Here is a 20,808-nt window from a genome sequence, read left to right on the forward strand (position 1 = left end):
CTATAATCCAACCCCCTGAGTGTTGTCATACCTTTCCCGTTCCTCAGCTCCACCCATGTGGCCTCAGCAGAGTGCACTTCTTGCAGGTGAAGTCGTCTCTGACAATCCACATTTTTCAAGAGGAGCATTCCCTGCCTTGGCTGCCCTTCCCACTGTTTATGACTAGCTGAGCAAAATATATGTTATCTATAAACCTGCCCTTACTTGTGCCTATCTGCTGAGTCCTTTTTGTTGCTCGAATAGGGTGGCCCTTTCTGACTTCAACTGTGACTTTTCTTCACCCCTTACATGTTCTCACCTGTTCAGCCAAAGCCGTACTGATCTGACTCAGCCCACTCCGACGATGACCACTGCTCACTGTCTTCAACTGTTGGACTCGACGGCCCAATCAAGTGCTCTCTGCGGAGTCTCTCCTTTTTCAATCCCTTTCTCTTGAATTGTTGATCTCAATTTCCCAATCCCATTCTGTGTTGTATGATTCTATGACTCTGAGATGGGATTAATTTTGCTTGATGTTGTGAGTGCATGCATGGTGGGCAGATCCTGTTGCTATTCTCTATTGTTCTCTATAGGAAGGTATGCAACATGTTTCTTGATGCATCTGTGCATTCAGTAAATTTCTGGTCCAGATTGCATTAGCATCTTGTCATTTCTTGTTTACGATAAGATGATGTACTTTGGGAGGGCAAAGAAGGAAAAGATGCACACAGTTTGATTTTGACATTTAAGAGTGGATTGGTACGTGGATGGGAAGGACATCAAGCCTATGATCCGGGTGCAGGATGATGTCATTAGGCAGAATAAGTACTGTAGTTTGGCACTGACTAGGTGAGTCTGTTTTTATGCTGTGGTGTTCTCTGGTTCTATGTAAATGTCAGGCATTAAGGAATATTGTTTAACAGAAGGAGCTTAGTACACACATAAGTAAATCCCTGAAAATAGCAGCATAGGTGTGGTGGGAGATGAAGAAGACTCGAAAGCTGTTTGCCTTCATCATCCACAGCATAGAATACAAAAGCTGCAACATCATGTTACGATTTTAGAAAATGTTAATAGTGCCGAGACTAGAGCTGCCCACAATAGTCTCTGCTTGTCACAAAGAAGGATGTGATTGTGATGGAGAAGTTGTTCACTAGGATGCTGTCTTGATTGGAGCATTTCTTTAGTAAGGAAAGTTTGGACAAACTGGGCTGACAGAAGTATGACATTCAGAAGCTTTGGATAGACAGTGAAGTCCCTTGCCCACAGTGAGGGTGTTTAAAACAAGACAACATAGGTTTAGGGTGAGAGATTGGAGGTTTAGGAGATCTGTTCTAATTCCCTAGAGGGTGCTTGCTTTCTGTAATTCACTGGTTGAAGGAGATGGCAGAAGCTGATATTGCCATAACTCTGAAAAAGCATCTAGACTGGCACGGAAGTTTTCAAGACCTAGAATGCTATGAACCTAGTGTGGGTACAGAGGTTTGTTGTAAATTGATGCAACAGAAGACATGTATATGATGGCCTGAAGGGCCTGCTTCAGTCTTGGAGTCACTAATACTGATTGCAGCAATGCAGGTCAAAAACAATGATGTGGATGTTGGATATCTACTCCTTCTGTGGGATGGCAAGAAATTAATGTTGCAGGTTGTATTGAATCATAAACAGCATGAAAACCAGTCCTTTGTCCCACTGAGTCCACATCAGCTGTCAACACCCACTTGCACTAATCCTACACCATCCTGTTTTTTATTCTCCTCACATTCTTGTCAACAGCCCCCAACAGATTTTTACCGCTTACCTACGCATCAGGAAAAATTTATGATGGCTAAATAACCCATTAAATCCACGTCTTTGGGATGTGGGAGGAAACGAAGGATCGAATGAAACTCGTGTAGTTGCCAGGAGAACGTGAAAACTCCACACAGACATCACTTGAAATCAGGATTGAACCGAGGTCCATGGCACTGTGAGGCAGCAGTTCCACCAGTTGCTCACTTTACTGCCTGCCTTTGCACCACGGTAGTTCTTTGTGCATGCAATATTGAAAGTAGTGAAATTACTTTCCTCACATCTCATGACACGTTTCAGTCATAATTTGATGCGTTTATAATTATGCAATCTATTATTGATGAATGAATCTGTGCATTGTCTAGAGACACAGGAGCTTGCAGATACTGGAATCTTTGTTCCAACTTGTTCTCCACAGCTGTCTCTAGCTTTGCCCCTCCTTGGCTTGTCCTTCTCCTTCCACTCCCATCTATTCTCCCATTGCCTCTCCCTGATTCACCAATCCTCTACAATCTAGCCCTCTCACCATCTCCCACTCCATAATCAGTCTTGATAAAGGATTTAGACCTGAAACCCAACATTTCCTTTCTCTCCCACTGATGCTCCTTGACCTGATGACTTCACTCAGCAGTTTGCATTTTTTTTCTTGCTTTGGATTTTCTATTTCAATTTAAATGGGGAATTAATAAAAATCTATGATGTGTTGCTTTTGTGAACATCTGCAATTAGCATATATGCCATGTTTTTACACAGCTGGATTTTGATTATTTTTTAAAATGTAGATGTTTTATATATTCCTGCATCATATTTGTCTTTTTTTTTCTTTATGTCAATCTGACTGAAAGAGGCACTAGGCAATTCCTGCCGGAGGTGAATCTGTCTGCCTGGCAGCAGGCAAAGAGAAATTTCATGTAATGTGACACTGTTTTATTGCTATGATAATAAATTGAATCTTGACTGTGAATTGTACAAAGATCAGCTTGCTTACCAGATTGATATAATTTCAGAGGTTTTGTACTGCTGTCACTAATGGGCATTCTCTCCCTTCAGGGACGGCTGCAGTGGCAGTAGCAGGCTTGCTGGCAGCTCTGCGCATCACCAAGAACAAGCTGTCGGATCATAAGTTTCTGTTCCAAGGAGCTGGGGAGGTTCGTGTACAAGCAACAATCAACAACTGTAGCTTCAATACATTAATTACTTCCACCTTATTAATAATTATTCTTTAAAAGGTGAAGTGAGCACCTATTAATTTCAGGAATGTGTCAATATTTTGCAGTCTCTTGTTAACAAAAAAAGGTCCTTGACTTGGGCCGCTACTTTAGGCTCTGCTCACCCTCATTCCATCTACTGTCATCATTACCACCGCTATCATTGACATTTCCTGAGACTTGCTGCTCAGGTTTCATTCCATGAATTACTTTTACTTCACTTCAGCAAGATGCTTGTCATCTGCAAGAAAAATGGAAAATCGTTCAATCTCCATTAGATAATTGTATATAAATGTAGTCAAGTTTACATATGTTAGTTAAATTAGATTAGGTGTTATATAATTGTGGATTAATAATTAAAAATATTATTTTAAATATAACACCATCTGAGCTCATTTTATCACTGCTAACAACAACAATAATTGGACCCTGAAAAACACGAATTGCTTCAAATATCGTGGGAGGTGCCTCTCAGAGAAGGTATATTGATATTATCAAGGGCATTGATATTGAGGATATAGGTTTGGGAGAGGACATGAATATTAAATTATTCCTGGTAATGATTTGAGGATTTAGGGGAGACAATGTTAATGGTTTACTGCATATCGTCCACTCCTCAAAAGATTACAGGAAGTTGGGGGTCACTGTTGCCCACTGAAGCATGAGTTTTGAGGCAGATGGACGTTTTGAACTTCAGACAGTTCAAATAGCCAAGAGCTATGCTAGCACCGTCTCTGAGAAAAATTATCACTCTAAGAATATTTGTAACACTTGTGCTCTGAAAGTCTCATCATTTGAAATGGACCTCAAACTATTGGATGATGTTGAACAGAAATTCAATGATTCTGAGGATCATTTTGGCTCATTAAACCCATGCCAGCTCTGAGAGCATTCCCATCATTCCTAATCCCCACTAATTTTCCCATTACCTATTTTCTGTCTCATGCCCATTAATTCTGCCCTGATTTCCCTGGGAATTACTTACAATGGATTATTTAGCCACAGCCAATTAACCCATCATCCACCATATCTTCATATATAGGAAGAACCAAATCACAGAGCAAACATTCATGGTCGTAGAAGCACCTTGGATCAGGATCAAACCCAGAATGCAGCAGCTATTCAACAGTGGCACAAACTGCTACATCACTGTGGCACTCTAAATCAGAATTTGTCAAGCTCCTTATATACAGTATATTAACCTCCATGTTCCATCCCATCTTTTCCAGAATTCCTCTTGTAAATTATTTGAAGGCTATGGATATTAGTGTATGTTAGTAGCTTCACAAAATTACAGAAAGGACAATGTGTAATGTACTGGAGTACTGTAGTTTATATGCTTTATTGTATTTTGTACCTTGTGTTGCTGGATCGCAAGTTTCCACAATGCTATAATTTTAAGCAACTCTTCAGTGAAAAAAACAAAGTTTGGGTGGCACAGTTAATGTAGTGGTTAGCGCAACACAATTATAGCGCCAGTGACTTGGGTTTGAATCCACGCAGTTTATAAGGAGTTTATACGTTCCCAAGTCTGTGTGGATTTCCTCCAGGTCCTCAGGTTTCCTTCCACCTTTCAAAAATACATGGGGTTTGTAGCTTAATCAATTTATTTTGGTGGCATGGGCTAGTGGGCCGGAAGGGCTTTTTACCTTGTTATATGTTTAAATTTAGATCAGGAAATTATCTTCGATTGCTACTTAATATCGGCATCCGATAGTCTGGAGATTAGATTGTTGCAGGAATTTGGCACTTAATCCTTCAGTCAAGGATAGCAATTTCATAGTTACATTTTACTTGTGGGAAAGGACAGAAAATAAATATGTACAATGTATGTTTGATTTGCTGATTTAATTTTGCTCAAGAAAGTTTTCAACTTGACTAAATCTGAGTTTTTGTCTTCTCATAATTTAGGCTGCCCTGGGAATAGCAGAACTTATTGTGCTGGCCATGGAGAAAGAAGGGATAAAACGACAACAGGCTCTTTCTAGAATCTGGATGGTTGACTCCAAAGGCCTCATTGTTCAGGTAAATGTAAAATCATAGACCAGGAAAAATGTGTCTGATTCTGATGCTTCCATGCCTTGTGTGCATGTACATGGAAGGAGACCTTGTATTGGTTGCTTGATATTGAGGGGAATGGAGTTTGTGATATGTATTCACTTGACGAATACTCAGTTTTTGGGAACGTTTCTTTCACAAAAATATTATCAGGCCACATGCTTTCTCCACACTGTGCCCTATGAGGTGCTTGGTCATTCTGCAGTCAACAATGGGTAAAGGTGTATGAGAAAGGGTAAAGGTGTATGAGAAAGGGTCGGTACCATGAGCAGCAAGACGATCACAATCTGGTCAGATATCAGAGGAATAGGGGAAGTGTCCACCAGATTTTCATATGCTATTTTTATAGAGAATGCATATTAGAGAAAAGTCCCAATATATTATGGACACTGGCAGTGGAAATGTCACAGAGATTGATTGAATGATAATTTAAAAAAAATCTATAGTGGTCATCCATGTAACAATGAGGACAATGTGTGGTACATAGCTAATTTTAATGGCTGATTGGACTTTTGATCCCACCACTCCCTGCCCAATTTTCCATCAGCCAGAATGGCATTTAACTGTTGGAGTGAGCACTTCAGATTTGCATATTGCAAGCATAACCTGCAAAGAGATGCCTTGAGTTCTCCACAACACGATGCTCTATTGCTGATTTGAACTCTAGTTGTTGGCAGATGGCAAGGTATGGGCTGCACCATAAATTCTGTTGAGTTTAAACTGATTGCTAAATGCTATTGGCATATATCCAAAGTGAAGTAGACAGGTACCGGGGGCACGTTTTGAAGTTCAAGTTGGGTGCTTTATGTGCAATTGTGAGCAATACATACATCACAAATGGGGCATAAGGATTTAATTAGCAAGATTTTTTTTGGACAGAAGGCCAATCTGGAATTTATATTGAAGTTTCTCGCAACCACTCCCACCCGACTGAACTCCACTGTGCTTCTGCCTCACTGCCAGGACAGGGTGTGCCTGATAATAACAAAGGCTTTTTACATTATTCGACGAGGCCTTCCTGCTATTCACAAATAGGTTTATGTGAATGCTGTACACAGTCTAAGCTGTACACTCCATTTTACCTGCTTTAATATGAATTGGCTTTCCCAGTTCACTCTGCTGTGCTTATTTCACTTCCCATTATTTGAAGAAATGTTTCCTTGGGAGTCTGTCTAATGCTAAAGCTATTGCAGATATCCACTACTGCAATTACCTGCTGGAACTCTTCATGATGTGATTAAAAAAAGCCATCAGATGAAAATTAAATTGCAATCAAATGCTAAGTACATTGGCAAAACTAGCTTCCAAAGCACTTAAACAAGATTAAAGACATTGGAAGAGTGTAAGAAATGTTGGTCTGCAAAGTAGATCCAACTTCTGGGGCCATTTGTGCTATTGTATTTCTGTGTCTAGGTGAATATTTCAAGTAATAAAGCTGTACCTGGGATTTCCAGAATAAGACAGATGTGAGTGAGTTTTTCAGCTTGGAAATCCAAACCAAATGTCCTTAAAAGTAGACCAGACTTGGAATCACTGGGATAGATCAGGCTTTTTCAACTCCTCAGATTTGTACTGCCACTAAATTTCATCATGGTGGCTTGTATCTTAATTTCCTTAATTAATCTTGGTCCTGTTCCTTCTCATACAATGCCCTCCATAATGTTTGGGACAAAAAAACTTTTTTCCTTTATTTTTTCCTGTGCTCCACAGTTTTAAATTTCTAATCAAATAATTCACATGTAATTAAAGTCCACATTCTAGATTTTATTCAAGTTTATTTTGAGACATTTTGATTTGACCATGTAGAAATTGCAGTACTTTTTAGACAGGGCACCATAATATTTGGGACATTTGGCTTCACAGGTGTTTGTGATTACTCAGGTACGTTTAATTACTTTAGTGGTGCAGGTATAAGAGAGCTTGGCTTGCTTCTAAGCTTTTGATCACCATTGGAGTCTGTAGTTGCCAGTTTTTCAACACGGGGACCAGAGTTGTACCAATAAAAGTTAAAGCAGCCACTATGAGGCTGAAAAACAAAATAAAACAGTAAGAGACATCGCCCAAACCTTAGGATTACCAAAATCAACAGTTTGGAACATCATTAAGAAGAAAGAGCACACTGGTTGGCTCTTTTATTGCAAAGAGACTGATATTCCAAGGAAGATCTCCACTACTGATGACCGAAGAATTCTCAACATAATGAAGAAAAATCCCAAATGTATGTCCAACAGAGTGGTTATCGTCAGACTAACTCAGAGTAACAGGCTTTGGTGAGAACAGGTAAGAGGCAAAGGATAGTAGGAGTTGAAGTAAGAAAGGGTCATCCTATTCAAGGAACAAAAAGAATTCAGCAGGTAGACACAGACAGGGGCAGGTTTTATATATAATATATTTTGTTCTTTGAGTCAGAAACAGTGGGAATGGGAGCCAAGACAGGGGAATGTTCCTCTTGCAGAATGTGGGTCATCAGTGAAAGGCCGTATCAGCAGAAATGTACACGGAGGAGCTGATTTAGGATGTTTGTGTAGCAGGCATCAGATCGGATTAAATTTACCAGTGATTGCTAGAACAGGTTGAGCTGAAACTGCAGAAAGCCATCAAACTGACTAAAACCCTGGAAGTAGCTCTCTGCAATTGGACTCTTTCTCGACTGATAGCACGGCCGCCACATGGCGAACATGGGTGCTGCCATCTTGGGACACAGGATCTCAGGCCACCCCATGTCCTGATTTGACTGCTGCCATCGCCACTGGCAACTACCCGAAGTGCTATTTCTGCTGTCAGCAGAAGCACCCTAGGAAGGACGAGATCTGTTCTGGCTACGGGAAGAAGGGACATTGTGCAAAGGTATGCAAATCAAAGCAACATTCTAACCCAAACAGTGCCACATGTGGGGAGTAGGGGCCACCGCCATCTTGGATGATGTCACCTCCGAAGAGCAACAGCACTGCATGCACGCCATGGGAGCCGCCATCTTGGAGGCCCCCATCTTATCAGACTACGGGCCATTGATTCAATGGTGTGCGTCAAAAAGATCTATGTGTGTGCATGGAACTAAAAGTCTTAAGTGCCAATATAAAGAGGGAACCTTATCAGATTCTAACCAATGATAACATTACAAGTATGATGGCTGGTATAAAGTTTTTCTCCGAATTAGATGCATCCCAGGGCTTCTGGCAATTAAAACTGCATTAAGATAGCACAAAATACTGTACATTCAATACACTGTTTGGCCGATACTCCTATTTATGCATGCCTTTTGCATGCTACTACGCCACCACCTTACCAGACCACAAGCCAGTACAGTGGATCAGACAGTGATGTTACCCTGGCTTTAGTCACGCTTCACCAAAGCAGCCCTCATCAGCTCACCAGGTCGATGATAGACATAGAATTAAATAGGCGCAAGACGGTTTGCCTGTTTGATAGTGGGAGCACAGAGAGCTTCATCCACCCTGATATGGTGCAGTGTTACTCCCTTGCGGTGAATCCAGGGAGCTACAGAGTCTCTTAAGTCCCACTCTGCAGAGAACCACGGCAGCTGCGTAGCATACTGACCGTGAGTGGCTCAGAGTGCAAAAATGTTAAACTGCATGTGATACCACAGTTTTGTGCACCCGTGCTACTGGGGTTGGACTTTCAGTGCCACCTTAATAGCATCACCATGGAATACGACAGTCCCCATTCCCCCTCCCCTTCACAGTCTACAACAAACAGGTTTTAAACCCACCCACCCTCCCTTCCGACCATGCCCATCTGGCATTGTGCCCACCGCACGAGACCTGCAGGCTGTCCACCCTCTGCATTCTCCCCCACCTCTGTTCACCAACCTCACCCCCGAGAGTAAGCCATCACCACCAAGAGCAGGTGATACAGCTCTTGGGACAGGGGCTTTATCAAATCAGTGGTGAGATGGGTCCTGACTGAGGGTATCATCGAACCCATTACCCGCCCCTGGAGAGCTTAGATAGTGGTGGTAAGAATGGGGAGAAACTCCGAATGGTTAGCGCATGTACTTCTTCAACATCATTGATGAATACTCATGTTTCCCACTTGCCATTCCCTGCCCGGACATGACCACTTCTGCCTTCATTAAAGCCTTGTGCAATCTCTTCACCCTGCCTTAGCCATAGTCACGGTGTTTGAATACTCAGAGAAACAGAGAACAAGACCTAGGAAACAACAAGAAGTTGGAGAGACATTCAATTGTAAACGTTGTGGCATCCAACGTGCCAAAATCGCTATGTAAAGCAATGTTTTTCCAAAGGGAAACAAAGCAAAGTAGAAATGTGCACACTATAGAAGAAACTATCCTCGGGGATGCATTCTTCGTGGGCATGGAAGCACAAGAAGGTTTCAAACCAGCAGAGACTGAACAGCCAAGTGTGAATAGAGTTGAGCAGAACAAGTGGACGGTGTAATTTCATGCAAATGGAGCAGATATTCCTTTCAAGCTGGACATAGGGGCAAGGGCCAGTTTGATCTATGAGTGTGACATCAGGGCAATGAATATAAAGCCATACGTTCATCCAAGATCTGTTCAGCTTAAGGCCTACAATGGACAGCAGATTGACACGAAAGGTACATGTAGACTCAAGGTGAAAATTAAAGGTAAAGGGCACCACCTCATGTTTGCAGTGGTCCCAGATGGACATGACTCACTGCTTAGTGACAAAGCATGTGAAAACTTAGGCCTAGTCAAGAGGGTGTACTGCATTAACAGCGCCAATGCACATAACAGCGTAGAGGAAATGCTGCATCCATTTCTAGATATCTTCAAGGTGTTTGGAATTTGACTATTCACCTAAAAGATACAGTTAAAGAAGGATTCACAGTCAGTAGTGCATGCCCCAACTCCACTAAATGAAAAGCTCAAGCAGGAACTTGACAAGATTACATCACTAGGGGTCATAAAGAAATCAGAGGTGTCCACAAAATGGGTGAATTCAATGTTGTGTGTCAAAAAGAAGAACGGTGATCTATGCGTGTCCATGGACCTAAAAGCCTTAAATGCCGGTATAAAGAGGGAACAATATCACATTCTAACCAAGGATGAAATTACAAGTATGATGGCTGGTATAAAGTTTTTCTCCAAATTGGATGCATCCCAGGGCTTCTGGCAATTAAAACTGCATTAAGATAGCACAAAATTCTGTACACTCAATACACTGTTTGGCTGATACTTCTGTTTATGTATGCCTTTTGGAATTTCCTCAGCTCCTGAAGTGTTCAACAGGATGAAGGAGCACATCATAAAAGGCATAAATGGGGTAGGCATATACATGGATGACATGATTGTATGTGAATCCACACAGGAGCAGCACAAGTACAACAGTGCATCCAGAAGTATGGATTAAAGTTAATCAAAGCAAAATGTCAGTTTGGTGTGAAGGAAATCACCTTTCTAAGAGCCAGACAAGAGCAAGGTGAAATCAATTTTAGAGATGCCCAGATCCACTGACAAAAATGGCATATTGAGAGTTCTGGGAATGGTCAATTACATTGGTAAATTCATACCAAACTTGTCTCCTAAAACAATGCACCTGAGGAAGTTGTTTCAGGACAAATATGAATTCAAGTGGACAGCCAATCATGAGGAAGAATGGGGAAAACTGAAGACCATTCTAACTACAGAACCAGTGCTTTTGATCTTGAAGTATGAAAATATCTATAGATGCTTCAAAAGGCTGTGGGAGAAGTTTGGAAGCCAGTTGCATACACATCAAGGACAATGACCACATCCGAATGTCAATATGCACAGATAGAGAAAGAGTGTCAACAACTGGTCTATGAAGTCGAAAAATTCCAGAGTTATGTGTATGGTCTACCAACATTCGTGGCAGAGACAGACCACAAGCCATTAATAGTCGTAAACAAGAAAAATCTCAGTGAGATGTCGCTGCGAATCCAAAGACTGATGATAAAGCTACAATGTTAAGACTGTGAATTGGTGAACACACCAGGGAAACTTATTGTGCTGGCTGATGCATTGTCCATGGCAGAAAGTTGGGACTGATCTGTTCCCCCTGGATTGAAAGAATTACCTGTAGGTTATTAACTATCTATCGAACTATCCTGAGATTGTGCTGCTTCCTAACATGACTGCTGCCTGTGTGATCAAAGATATGAAATCAATCATTGCAAGACATGGAATTCCTCAAATTGTCTACAGTGACAATGGACCATGCTACAGAGTAGAGAATTCCAGAACTTTGGAGAAGAGTATGATTTTTGATATGTGACTTCAAGTCAAATGGTAAAGCAGCAAAAGGAGTTCACATCGATAAACAGTTACTCAAGGAACCACAAGAAAGTGGCTCAGATGCTTATCTAGCTCTGTTGAGTTACTGAGTTTCATCACTTGAACATGGCATGGCACCTGCTGAACTCCTGATGGGATGTAGACTACGCACCACACTTCCCTATTCTGCAGGCCCAAACAAGAACAGAGATGTCAAACAGAAACAAAAGTGTCTGCAAAGGAGACAAAAAAACCAATATGACAAGTCAACAAGAAGCTTAGGGCCACTGGCACAATGTGACGCAGTGAGACTCAGAGATTCTAACATCTGGGACAATAAGGTCACTGTTCTGGAGGAAGTAAATCCAAGATTCTACACAGTCAGAACAGAGGAGGGCCAAATACTGAAGAGGAATCAAAAGAGTCAGCTGAAAATGCAAGTGATGCTGCAAGAACAGCCAAATGCAGAAGATCCAGCCTGTACAGCAACAGAGGAAATACCACCAGCTCCAAACAGTGGCGGACCAGTGGAGCCGACATATGCATCTGTGTTGAGAAGATCCACATGTTATCGAAGCACCTGACAGACTGAATCTCTAAAAGAAAAAAGAAAACAGCTCACTTAAAAACTTTGTGCTGTTGATGTTTATATTTATGTTTAACTTTAAATTGAAATGAATACTGTATTACCCTGTAATGTTGAACATCTTAAGGAAAGGGGATGTGGTGATTGGGGTTGGTGATCCTCCTGACTACAAGAGAAAGTTGGAGACAAATTTTCTACCTCAGGTTAGATGCAAAATGGATGTCCCATGAGGTTGTGAGTTGTTAATAAAATATAATTAATACAAAAGAACCCAAGTTTCTTTTTTTTCTTTTTCAATATTTTTATTAACATTGAAATTTCACATCAAAAATATCATAGTACATATATTAAAATTCAAAAGGATACATTACACTCAAATCATATCATTTCATCTAAAGTACTCCACATTTTAATCAAACAGATTATAATGTATTTATATTATTTATTATTTTTAAAAAAAGGAAAATCTAAACCCACTACCAAGAAAGAAGCAGTTGGCCAAAACAAAAACACAGGTGATAAATTACCTCATTAGTCAACATTTCTACCTTCATAACAAATCAAATATTATAAAATGTTTTAAAATTTACATTAAAATCAGAAATTGAACATCTAATATTTAGGTTTAAACATGATGTTGCAGCTAGCTGCTACAAGCTATGGCTCTGCAGAGCCTATAGCACAGGAGAGGTTATAGCTGCATGCAGGTTAGCTTAGAAGGAACATGCTGTTCCCAGAAAGAGCAACATGAAACCCAGATGGGTAGTTAACACACTCAGCTTTATTCTCAAGTTGAGGGGAGTGGTCAAACCCTCTTAGCACAGAACCAGCGATCGGAATATTGTTATTCTTGGAAGGCCGGCCTCTTTTGCGGGGGGAGAGGGTTGTTGATCGACTGTGTAATGTCCAAACAGGCTTGTTTCGACCTGTCAATGGTAAAGGTCTCCTCTCAGTCTCCGATGTCAATCGGAGTTGAACCTTTGTGCCAGACGATGCGGAATGGCCCCTTATAGGGTCTCTGCAATGGGGGGTCTGTATACTCTGTTTTATGAAAAAGTGTGTGAAGTTCTAAAAATCTCTGGGGACAAATGTGAGTGGCTAGCATGTGCTTTGGATGGTAAAGTGGTTAGGCTTCCCAACTGCTCATGAAGTCGCACTAGCGCTTGCCTGAGGGGTTCTTTGGTTCCCCAGTTGGTGGCCAGGAATTTGCCCGGGATGACCAGTGGCATCCTGTATACCATTTTGGCGGATGAAACTTCTAAATCCTCTTTCGGCATGATTCGGATACCTAAGAGGACCCAGGGTAATTTATCAGCCCAGTTGAGCCCAGTGAGTTGGGCCATCAGGGCTGCTTTTAGGTGCCTATGGAATCTCTCCACTAGGCTGTTTGCCTGGGGATGGTAGGCTGTAGTGTGGTGCAGCTGTGTCCTGAGTGCTGTTGCTAAGGCCGCCCAAAGACTGGAGGTGAACTGGGCTCTTCGGTCTGAGATAAGGTGCTCAGGGACCCTGAAGCGTGCCACCCAAGTATTGAGGTGTGTCCTAACACATTTCAGTAGATATTTCGGGAAGGGGAATGGCTTCCGGCCATCTGATAGACCTGTCTACCATAGTGAGTAGGAAATGAGTGCCTTGAGAGACTGGTAAGATGCCCACTATATCACTGTGAACATGGCTAAACCTGTGCCTTGGAGGTGCAAAGATTTGGAGTAGGGCTTTAATGTGTGTCTGGACTTTCGAAGTTTGGCACTGTGTGCATATTCTGGCCCAATTGGTGACCTGTTTACGAAAGCCATACCAGACGTAACGGTTGGCCACCATCTTGACAGTGATCTCGATAGAAGGATGGGCTAAATTGTGTACGGACTCTAATATCTGCCTCCTCCATGTGATGGGGATAATGGGACAGGGCTTGCCATTCAAAGTGTCACAGAGTAAAGTTGTATGTCCTGTACCGAAGGGAACATCCTCAATGTGGAGGCTGGTTATAGCCATTCTGTACACTGCACCTTTGGGATCAGCTAGGGCCTTGTAATTGATGCCTGGAGTCTCATGGACAGCCAACACGTTTGGGCGTGACAGCGCATCTGCCACAACATTTACCTTGCCAGCAATATGTTCAATGTCTGTAGTAAATTCTGAGATGCTGTTGTCTGGTCGACCAAGGGTCCAAGACGTTTTTGAAAACATAAGTGAATGGTTTGTGGTCAGTAAACACTTTGAATCTCCTTCCTTTCAGGAAGTAATGAAAATGTCTTATGGCCAGATACAGTGCCTTGTTGAATGCACTGTATTGTATTTCAGGTGGCCGCAGATGTTTACTGAAGAAAGCTAGAGGTCTCCAGTGTCCATCAATTTGTTCTAATTCTCATCCGACTGCCGTATTGGAGGCATCAACTGTGAGGGCTGTGGGCGCCTCTGATTGTGGGTGTGCCAGGAGAATGGCATTTGCTAAAGATCCTTAGCCTTTTGGAAGGCCTCTGAGGCTTTTGCATTCTATTTGAGATCTTTTTGGGTGCCTGACATTAGAGAGAAAAGGGGACAGATGATGAGGTTTGCTGCAGGTATGAATCTATGATAAAAAATTAATCCTCCCTGTGAATTTCTGAAGGCCTTTAACTTTCGTAGGCTGTGGGAAGGATTTAATGGCCTCTATCTTTTCTGATAGTAGTTTTGCACTGTGTATGTCAATCCGGTGGCCCAGGAAGTTGATTACCTCTTTTCCAAACTCGGATTTAGCTGGATTGATAGTCAGTCCATATTCACTCAGTCTATTGCACAGTAGTCTTAATTGAGTGGCATCTCACCCTGGTCTAAGTAGATGAAAATAAAGTTGAGGTCCCTGCCCACAGTGTCCATTACTCGTTGGAATGTTTGGGCTGCATTTTTCAGTCCAAAAGGAATCCTTAAAAATTCAAATAAGCCGAATGGAGTGAGAATAGCTGTTTTTCACACTGTCCTCTGGGTGGACTTGGATTTGGTGGTAGCCTTGGAATAAATCAATTAGGAAAAAATCCGTGTCCCTTGTAGATGTGCGGTAAAGTCCTGAATGTGGGGTACCAAGTAGTGGTTAGGTGTTGTGGCCTCATTGAGGTGTCTGTAGACCCCACATGGCCTCCGCCCTCCTGTCCTTTATGGACCATGTGGAATGGGAGGCCCAGGGCTGTTAGAGCAGCATAATATGCCCATCTCCTCCATTGCTGGATCTAGAATGCTGCTAGCTGCTACAAGCTATGGCTCTACGGAGCCTATAACGCAGGAGAGATTATAGCTGTATGCAGGTTAGCTTAGAAAGAACACACTGTTCCCAGAAAGACTAACACAAACCCCAGTTGGGTGTAGTTAACACACACAGCTTTATTGGACTCACAGCCCTGCTTTTATTCTCAAGCTGAGGGACGTGATCAAAGCCCTCTCAGCACTGATTGGTGTGTTTGTGTTCTGCTTTCCCTGATAGGCCACTTAAGCAGAGGGCAGCGCTGCAGGCCTCGTGCAGCTTGCTGGATCATTACATTCATCCTTCATTTTGTGAGGCCCTGTGGGGGAGCTGCAAAGGGCCGCCACAACGTCTCATAGCCATTGAGCATGTTTAGGCAGGGAAATGTTTCTCCGTTTGATCAATAAAAGAAACATCACAAAATAGAGTTAAATTTGGGGTCTTCCAATCCATCAAAACCTTTCAAGAATCCATGGAAAAATTGCAGTCAATGCATCCACTATATTTACATCTACTTTTAAAACCCTGGCCTTAAGGCCCATGGTTACCGTTGTTGCTATTAGTTGTCCAAGTATTGTTTCTCCCATCTTCGTTTCTATATCCCTTTCAAGTGCAATTTATAATGTACTGAAATTCATTTAGCATTTTTTACTATGAAGAGGAGCAAAATATGTATTCAATGTCTGCTATTTCCCTATTTCCCAGATTTAATCCCCCCATTCATCCTTTTAAAAGACTAACTATAGTAGCTGTTTGTTTTCCTATAAATCTTCACTGTAAACCAGTAAATGTGACAAAAAATTCAATTGAAGTTTTATATGTCTGCATTTGCATCTCTTGCTTGTCTACTCCCTTTCAGGTTAAATAAAATGATAACCAGATTTCTCCCTCTTAAACCAAATCTGAAATTCTTTTGTGGTGTGATTATTTTATCCCATTTTATGGTGCCTTTACCCTCGTGTCAATCATTGATCCTGTCTCATCAAAAGGGGGGGAAAGGCCAGACATTCCAGAGCATAGTAACTTCCCAAGTTTATGCAACTTATTTTCATCTTCTTGTATGACCCTCTGGTTACTGACCCTCTTGTGACTGAGGAGTTTAACTGTATATTAAAAAAATCTCATCATTTTCAGTTTCATGCTTCGAAGTATCAATTCACGGCATTTGTTTGCAGTTTATGCCAGATATATACAAAATTCTTTGCCTTCATTTCAGCATATTTCCTGAAACAGCTTCCCCCCAAAGAGAATCCATTTGCCACGTAGGATCTCCTTTTTCATATTTGTTTTTGGTGACTTTGCCCACCAACTGTCACTGTTGTTAGTCTGTCAGCAAGAAGATGTTTTAAATTTGGTAGCAAGACAGAATGTAAATGCATCTCCTGAAGATGCTGAGTGATCTGTAGAATGAATTCCAAATATTCATTCATTTGAACTTTTGTTCATAAAGAGAAGCCAAAATGCTGGGTGCTGGTTTTAAGCCAAATTATTTTGTGGCTAGACATTCTTGCAATAAAGGATATCATGGTTAAATTGAAAAGGTAACAGTAAAATAAGCCAAGTAATTTCATAATTTTATTTGCAACGTGTTGTGGCTACTTTTTTTTGCAGAGAAATGATTTGTTCCTTTGTAAATAAATCTATATCTGTTGTTTACAGTGGCATAAACATTGCATGGTGCAACGTGGCAGTGGAAGCTGTAACCTTCATTCCCTTCAGAAACTGACACATTGCCCAACTCCACCCAATTAAAGTGCATGTTCATGGCCAGCTGCCCACATTGAGGAATGCAGATTTGCAGAACCATCCTACAAAAATGTAACTAAGTGGCAATTATAAAGCTGTGAATTATGTTTTAAAATATGTATATTATATATTCACATGATTTTATATTTGGATTCAAATGCAACAACCTATGAATCCAAGCAAGCTTCTTTCCTTGAACTGCAAGCATTTGGCTGGTTATGACTTGCAAGCATTTGGCTGGTTATGACTTGCAAGCAGTGAGTGTTTTTGTGCACCTAATAGATACAGGGAGGTGGAGGCAGCTCTGGGAAATTGCATCAGGGGATTGAGGCCTTCAGAACCAGTGAGGACCTTGTGAATTGAAGAATCCTAGCTGTGTACAATTGTCCCAAATGATATGAGAAGTTTGATCAATAGCGACCTTGATGGCTGTGAATTAGCACGCTTGTGATGGAACAATCCTGTTTTCACAACGGGAATTTAACATATAAATTGCGCAATTATAGTTAAAGGCAACTTGTACAAAAGAATGATTGAGAACAGAATGTTCAGCATGATGGTCAAATAATACCTTTAGTTCATAAATTATGTTCCTTGCAACAAATTTAATGAGCAAATGAAAAAAATGGTTTTCCACTACAAAGAGTTCTATTTAATTTGTTGCTTACCTGTTCTGCACCAGATCCACTATTTATCTGCCATTTACTATTTTACAGCCATGACTACAAGCATTTCCTGATTATAAAGTCATTTAGAACTAAAGGGTAGTTCAGTAACATAGAACACAAGGTCAGTGGACCACAATGTGATCAGTGGCTAAGTTGCACTGGGACCTGAGTTTTCCATTCGGACAAAAATGGCACCCATGGATATTTTCTATCACAGAAGGCTACAAGTGATGTTATTTATTTTAATAACCTGAAACGTAACAAATAGCTAAATGTGTGAGTGGATCTCAATACACTACTGTAAGAAGTGCCGTTGGAGTTCACAAAGTATGCTCGAGACAAAAGTTGAGAACAAAGAACATTTACTTACATTTACAACATTGCAAGGTTGGGTACTCTCCCCTACCTCGGGAAAGTACACAGAGGGCGGGAAGCTTCTTTGTTTTTATACATTTTTCAATTAACCTCCCCTTACATTTTTCTTACATTTATCCTTCTTGGATTGGTTTGGCACTTTTCCCTATTCGCCTGACTCTTGACTGACTCCGACTTTCTCCTATCCCGTACTCACACCTCCTTTCCCCACCCCCTATTAAACAAGCCCTTTGTGTGTACGTGCATATTTCTATATCTCCTTAAATTCCTCTGTTATCTTGTCTACTTTTTCATGTGCCATTTTACATAAAGAACATTTTAGCTATTTCCTTGCTTTTTCTACCTTCTATAACTGTTTCTAAACTCCTACAATAATCAAAAGTAACTGTTTCTAAACTCCTACACTACCATGAAAGAGGTCTATCACACTAAACCATTTACTATTTGAATCTATTTTTCCCATAATAGTATATGGATTAGGTACAATGGGGTATCGGGCCAAAATTACCTTGTTTAACTCTCGTAGGTCTTGTACCAGCCGATAAGTACCGTCTGGTTTTCGGACTGGCAATATTAGGGTTTTAAAGGGGGACATACAGGGTTCAAGCAAACCATCCAGTAGTAGTTGATCGATTACGGGTTGCAATCCCTTCCTTCCATCCATAGAAATCGGGTACTGTTTACGCCTAACTGTCTGATTGGGATCCTTTAACGTGACCCGAAGTGGGGGAACATCCAACCCCCCTCTATTTCCCTTCTTCGCCCACACTTTGGGGTCAATCAACTCGCGATCTTCTTGTGTCAATGTACAGAACTGGACTCCGATCCCCTTCCCCTGGGGCCGAGTCCCAATGCCTAACGAATCCTGCAAATCTCAACCCAATAGACAAACTCCCGCCTGAGGGATGAGTAGAATGTCTCCCCTTATCACCTTTTTTCCTATCTGTATCCTAAGGCCCTTTAATTCAGGAACCTCAAAGTTAGATCCCCCGATCCCTGAAATAACCACCCTCCCGTCAAAAACTGTTCCTTTGGGTTTGGTTAAAATACTAGAACGAGCAGCCCCCGAGTCTACCATAAAAATCATTTCTTCTTCGTGGGGTCCTATGCTTAAGTTTACCAATGGTTCTCCGTGCAGCCCCACGACAGTCTTTACGGGAGAACCCTGACTCCCCTAATCTCCCTCCTCCATCAAAACATAGGATCGTGTGTCCCTAGCCCTCTGGGGGCATTCCCTCTTGAAGTGTCCCTCTCTTTTACAATAGAAACAAATCTTGGGCCCTGTCTGCCATCCTTTGTTGGGACCACCTCTTGGAGACCCCGTTCGTGGTCGTGGACCCTGGGGTTCGTCCCATCCTTCAAATCCTGGCCCTTCTCTTTCTCTCATTCCCATCCATCCGCCCGGACCATTGGTCCGGCGTCTTTGACTTCCCTGCTGTCCATTTACGACTTCCTTTACCGCCTGCATTAATATCTTCGCCTTTCCTTTCTGCTTATCTTCACTCCTTTGGACATATGCCCTTTGGGCTATTTGTAGGAGCTGGGATAATCCCTGTTCATGCCAATTTTCAGTCTTTTGAAGTTTATTTCGTATATCTGGGGCTGAGTTTGTAACAAACCCTGTCAAAACTAATTGTTCCCCAGCTGGTGACTCTATATCCAATCCTCCATATTGTTGTATTGCCGCCCGCAGTCTATTCAAAAAGGCTGAGGGGGTTTCCTCTGGGTCCTGGGAAACCTCGAATGCTTTCTTAAAATTCTGTCCTTTTGGTACTGACTCCCTCACTCCCTTTATCAGGTTCACCCTGTATTCTTCTATCCGGGTGCGATCATCTACCGTCCCCTTATCCCAGTTTGGATTGACCAGAGGGAATTTGTCCTCTCCAGCAACTGCTCCTGGACCTCCCTGGTGTTCCCGATCCCACACCCTAATTCCAGCTTGTCTAATCATTCCTCTCTCATCTAAAGAAAATAAAGCTTTGAATATAAACATTAACTCATCCCAGGTGTAAATGTTAGGTCCCAGAAACTGATCTAATTGCTCCGCACAGGCTTGAGGATCTTCAATTAAAGACTTCATTTCCTGTTTAAAATTTCTCACTTCTGTGCTAGTCAAGGGGACATTTACAAAACCTATTCCACCCCCTGGACCTCCCAAGGGTACCTCGCGAACCTGGGGACAGTACACCGAGGGCAGGAAGCTTCTTTGTTTTTATACATTTTTCAATTAACCTCCCCTTACATTTTTCTTACATTTATCCTTCTTGGATTGGTTTGGCACTTTTCCCTATTCGCCTGACTCTTGACTGACTCCGACTTTCTCCTATCCCGTACTCACACCTCCTTTCCCCACCCCCTATTAAACAAGTCCTTTGTGTGTACGTGCATATTTCTATATTTCCTTAAATTCCTCTGTTCTCTTGTCTACTTTTTCATGTGCCATTTTACACAAAGAACATTTTAGCTATTTCCTTGCTTTTTCTACCTTCTATAACTGTTTCTAAACTCCTACAATAATCAAAAGTAACTGTTTCTAAATTCCTACACTACCATGAAAGAGGATAGAGTGCAGGATCTATTTCAAATGGACTATCAACAGTCCCTCTGTCAGATTCTGTATGAAGAGCTATCATGTAAACCAGTCCTTGTTTTTACCTAACAAGTCCTGACTGTATTTAAGTCCCAAAGCAGGGGCCGTCCTTTCCTATTTATCTCGATCTGTGTTTGGTTTTTACATCATTTGGAGCATAACAAATGTAGAAAGTTGATCTATTTTGAATTTGAGCACTCTCCACATGCCATAATCCTAAGATTCAGGCCTTGTATAGTTTAATTTGGAAGAGTTGGCTCCAATTCAAATTAAAGTGCAAGTACTATACAGGTGCCTTACCTTTTATCTGAAATCCTTGGGACCAGACACTTTCGGTATTCGGATTATTTTG

At 41.6% G+C, this 20,808-nt stretch overlaps 1 protein-coding gene across 2 annotated transcripts in view; it reads left to right on the forward strand.

Annotated features, from left to right (window-relative positions):
* The window catches only part of me1 (malic enzyme 1, NADP(+)-dependent, cytosolic), a 536,434-nt gene that overhangs the window by 414,988 nt on the left and 100,638 nt on the right, over nt 1–20,808 (forward strand). For both annotated transcript variants that reach the window (XM_069887178.1, XM_069887179.1), the window contains 2 exons: nt 2,821–2,918; nt 4,890–5,003. In XM_069887178.1, coding sequence (XP_069743279.1) covers nt 2,821–2,918; nt 4,890–5,003 — 212 coding nt within the window. The remainder of the gene's footprint in view (nt 1–2,820; nt 2,919–4,889; nt 5,004–20,808) is intronic.

Source organism: Narcine bancroftii, chromosome 6, assembly GCF_036971445.1.
Source record: "Narcine bancroftii isolate sNarBan1 chromosome 6, sNarBan1.hap1, whole genome shotgun sequence".
NCBI classification, from domain to species: domain Eukaryota; kingdom Metazoa; phylum Chordata; class Chondrichthyes; order Torpediniformes; family Narcinidae; genus Narcine; species Narcine bancroftii.